At 41.4% G+C, this 3,569-nt stretch overlaps 1 protein-coding gene across 1 annotated transcript in view; it reads left to right on the top strand.

Annotated features, from left to right (window-relative positions):
* Positions 1–721: 721 nt before the first annotated feature.
* The window catches only part of LOC104465166 (metallophosphoesterase MPPED2), a 98,449-nt gene continuing 95,601 nt past the window's right edge, over positions 722–3,569 (top strand). Inside the window, exon 1 of the mRNA XM_010078104.1 lies at positions 722–952. Within this exon, the coding sequence (XP_010076406.1) occupies positions 825–952 (128 nt within the window). The 5' untranslated portion in view covers positions 722–824. The remainder of the gene's footprint in view (positions 953–3,569) is intronic.

Raw genomic sequence — 3,569 nt, 5'->3', positions numbered from 1 at the left:
GCGTGTTTCTTTCATCTTATGCAGAAATATTTATGCATAAAATCGCACTTAAATCTGTCAGAGAAATCGTTACTGTCTGGTGATGAATCCAAACCAGTTTCTTTGCTAGTGCACTATAACCTGGATATTTTGTTAACGTTGGCTAGATAGTAGCCTTTCTCTGGACAGGGAAATACTTTGATTCAAAGGTTTTTCAGTGTGCCTTTTGCTGTGGAATTGTAAAATTTTCTGCATTGTATCAGCTTCTCTTAAGTCTCTCAGTTGTAATTTAATTTGTGAAGCTAAAACAGGGCCTTGAAAACAAGTGTGTGTATTTGTGGAAAGCCATTTGTCCTTCAGAAACCTGCGTCCACTTTTTAATTTTCACGGTTGCAATTAGCACAAGATGTTATTTAAAATAAAGGATAGTAAATGTGGAGTATTTAACTAGAGCTTTCAACACAATTTTTTTTTTTTTCCCCCCAAAGATAAAGCCTTACTTTCAGCATTCATCCTTTGGATGTATTTAATGATGATGGAGTTAAATGATGAGGTAATTAAAGAAAAAAATGTGAATAGTAATGCTCAGCGAGTTGGGTGATGGGTACATCAAAATTATAGAAAAAAAATCTCTTAATGGAAATCAGGAGAGGATAGAGTAATATGTCTGCATATGTTTACGTTTCCTTGGAATTTTTAGCAGTGTGTGCTGTCTTTCTCTCCTGGCAGAGGTCCACGGAGTTGATGAGGAGCTGCTTGGAGTCGGGGGCCGCCTGGAACACGATGCCCTACCCCGCTCCTGGCCTTGGGAAGTTGTGAGCTGCTCATGTCCATAAGGAGGAAGGATGGCTCATGGAATTCCTTCACAAGGCAAAGTTACCATAACGGTGGATGAATACAGCTCCAACCCAACGCAGGCGTTTACACACTACAACATCAACCAGAGCAGGTTCCAGCCTCCCCACGTGCATATGTGAGTATTCCTGGCGTCACCTTGGTGTGTGTCTGCCGGTGTGTCTGCGTGTGCGTGGAAACCGAGAGCTGCCGCTGAAGGAGTGTGTTGAAAACTGGAAAAATTGGTTAGCCACGTTAGGCAAAATGGTTATCCAATTTCTTACACAGCGTGTTTGAGAAACACTGCTCCATCATCTCCTGGGGAGAACTCCTTCTGCCCCAGGTGTGGTACCACCGACTTCATGAAACTTGCCCCAGCGATGACTAATAGGATACATTTTCTGAAACTTCTCACTTTACTGATCTCAATTTAACTCACCCGAGGGTCCCATGGCTTTAAGATTGAAGCTCCCTTCCCCCAGCCCTTACACTCAGCTGGGAAATAGGCCTAATTGGGACTAATTGTGCCCCCTGATCACTGAATCCTTTGTCCTCCCGGTTGCCAGTGGAACGTGTGCCGCATGCCGCATTCCACTCGCAAACCCGCCGCACAAAGGACTGGGGCGGGGGGGAGACGGGACCTGTCCAAGAAATACAAATACAGCCTTAAAACCACATCCCTGGCCCGGACTTAAACCAACAAAAAATGGGAAGTGGGGAGCTGAAGGCTTCTTACCTCACCTTGTTATTCTGGGGATTGTGTGACCCCAGGATCGTTCCGCTGCTCTGTACCTGGGCACAATGGTTTGTTAAGAGCTAAGCACCAGTTTTGACTCTGAATTTCCTTCCCATTGTTTAGTTAGGTTTGATCTTTATCAGTTATTTCTGTGGAGGTTCTTTTAATATTAATAGAATGGAAAGCAAGTGAAACTAAAACAAAACCCGACATCTCTTGACCTCCTGTGTGCCATTGTTAGTCAGGATTTTGAACGATGTCACACTATTGAGTTGATGAGGATTTTGCATAATAAGGGGGGAAAAGTTGTATGGTACTTCGTTGCATTTTTGTTATGTAGAAACCTGCTGGAATAGTCACAGTGTAGGAGTTCAGCACCTTCTAATAGGATTTCAGGTGGTTACAGTCTTCCTAAAGGCAACTTCAGGAAGGATGCTGAGGAGTGTCTGTCCTGCATGTGACTTTTTAAGGTAGAAAAAGTTTTAATTGATTATTTGATTATTGCTACAACGATAATGTAACTCTTCTTTTAGAAGTATTTCTTGATTCATTTTTCAGACCTTTTGTCAGCAAATTTCCATTGCGTGTTTTGCACTGCAGGCTGCACTTCTGGCTGACATTAAGTACAAATTCTACATAGAGAATGAATTCAGAACAAACAAAAGAAATTTAGAAAAGAGTTTTAAAGAACCCCTTCTTATTGACATCGATTTCAATAGGAACTGATTTTTGGAACGAACTAAGTGTGGCAATCAGCATTGAAACAAAGCATGAGTAATTTTTTACAAAAACTTGTGAGTGTTTATACAGCTATTTCTCTGTATTTGTGTACCTCTTAAATGATATTGACTTGATAGATGTCTTAAAAGATATTTTACTTCTTTGGAAAAATTGTGTCATTGAAATAAATACTGAAAATATAGCGTACAATATAGTGACAGTGTTTTAAAGGATTTCTAACTGAAATACTGCAGCTTGCTTAAAATCAGTGGTTTGGTTTCAAGGAAGGGTGTGGCATACTAAAAAGGAGATGAAAATTTAGAAAAATTGGAAGGAGTCTCAGATTTGCCATGGAAGCAAAGAAAACAATGTAGTGCAGGGGGTGAGTTCAGGTGTAGGTCTGGGTAGCAAATGATGGGTTTTAGAAAACCTGTTGAGGAAAAAATGACAGGATCCTATCAGGTGTTTAGAGTTGTGGGTAGAGGAAGGCAAGGAAGTGATGACTTAAGGCCGTGGGTTTGTGTGGTGGTAAAAACAGTGGACTTATTTCTGGGGAGGAGAGAGATTGTGTGGTAGCTTCAGAGGGGTTCCTTATTTGACTTCCCAATGTTTTGTACTGGCAGTGTTGTGTGTATTTCTGAAAGAGGGCGTTGTCAAGTGAGAATCCTGAACAGAAGATTGGTAAAAGCAGTATTCACAAAGAAACCGTGATCTTTTCACTCTGTTGTGTCTTTGCCAGTGCCACATTGCTGCAGCTGCCAGGGTGGTTTGATTTTATTTGGTTTTACGGTCTGCTTTTCTTTTTTCTCTCTTAAAGTAATGCATGCATTTATTTTTTTTTTTCCTAAGAGGGAGTTTGAGGAGGTTTTATTCTTCTCTAGTGAAAAAATGATTTAAAAAAACATGGGATGGTGAGAAATGGGTAAAGCAGGACGGTACCGGAGTGTTATGAATAGCAGGGCAGTGCATTGTTACAGGGCCCTGCCGCATACCGTAAATCAGTATCGGGGTGCAGTTTAAGGACAACGTCCTTTCCTGAAGGAAATGATATATTTTTTTAAAGTAATTTCTTTATGGATATACGTCTTTATGTGCAAAGGTGAGAACTGGATTCTTGGTGTATACTGAGCCATTCCTGGTTCCTGTGTCCTTTAGGCCTCACTCTCCCATGGAGTAAATGGAGAGTCTGTGGAGTATCTCTGGTGTAAACCTGGTGGTTACCGCACCACTGGCATTACACTGCCTGTTCCGTGGGACACCTGTACTGTGTGTTTTCTCCTGCTTTCATTTTGTGCCGTTC

This window comes from Pterocles gutturalis, unplaced genomic scaffold, assembly GCF_000699245.1.
Source record: "Pterocles gutturalis isolate BGI_N339 unplaced genomic scaffold, ASM69924v1 scaffold25128, whole genome shotgun sequence".
In the NCBI taxonomy this organism is placed as follows: Eukaryota; Metazoa; Chordata; class Aves; order Pterocliformes; family Pteroclidae; genus Pterocles; species Pterocles gutturalis.
The sequence above is the reverse complement of the archived record's forward strand: the minus strand, read 5'-3'. Positions and strand labels throughout refer to the sequence as shown.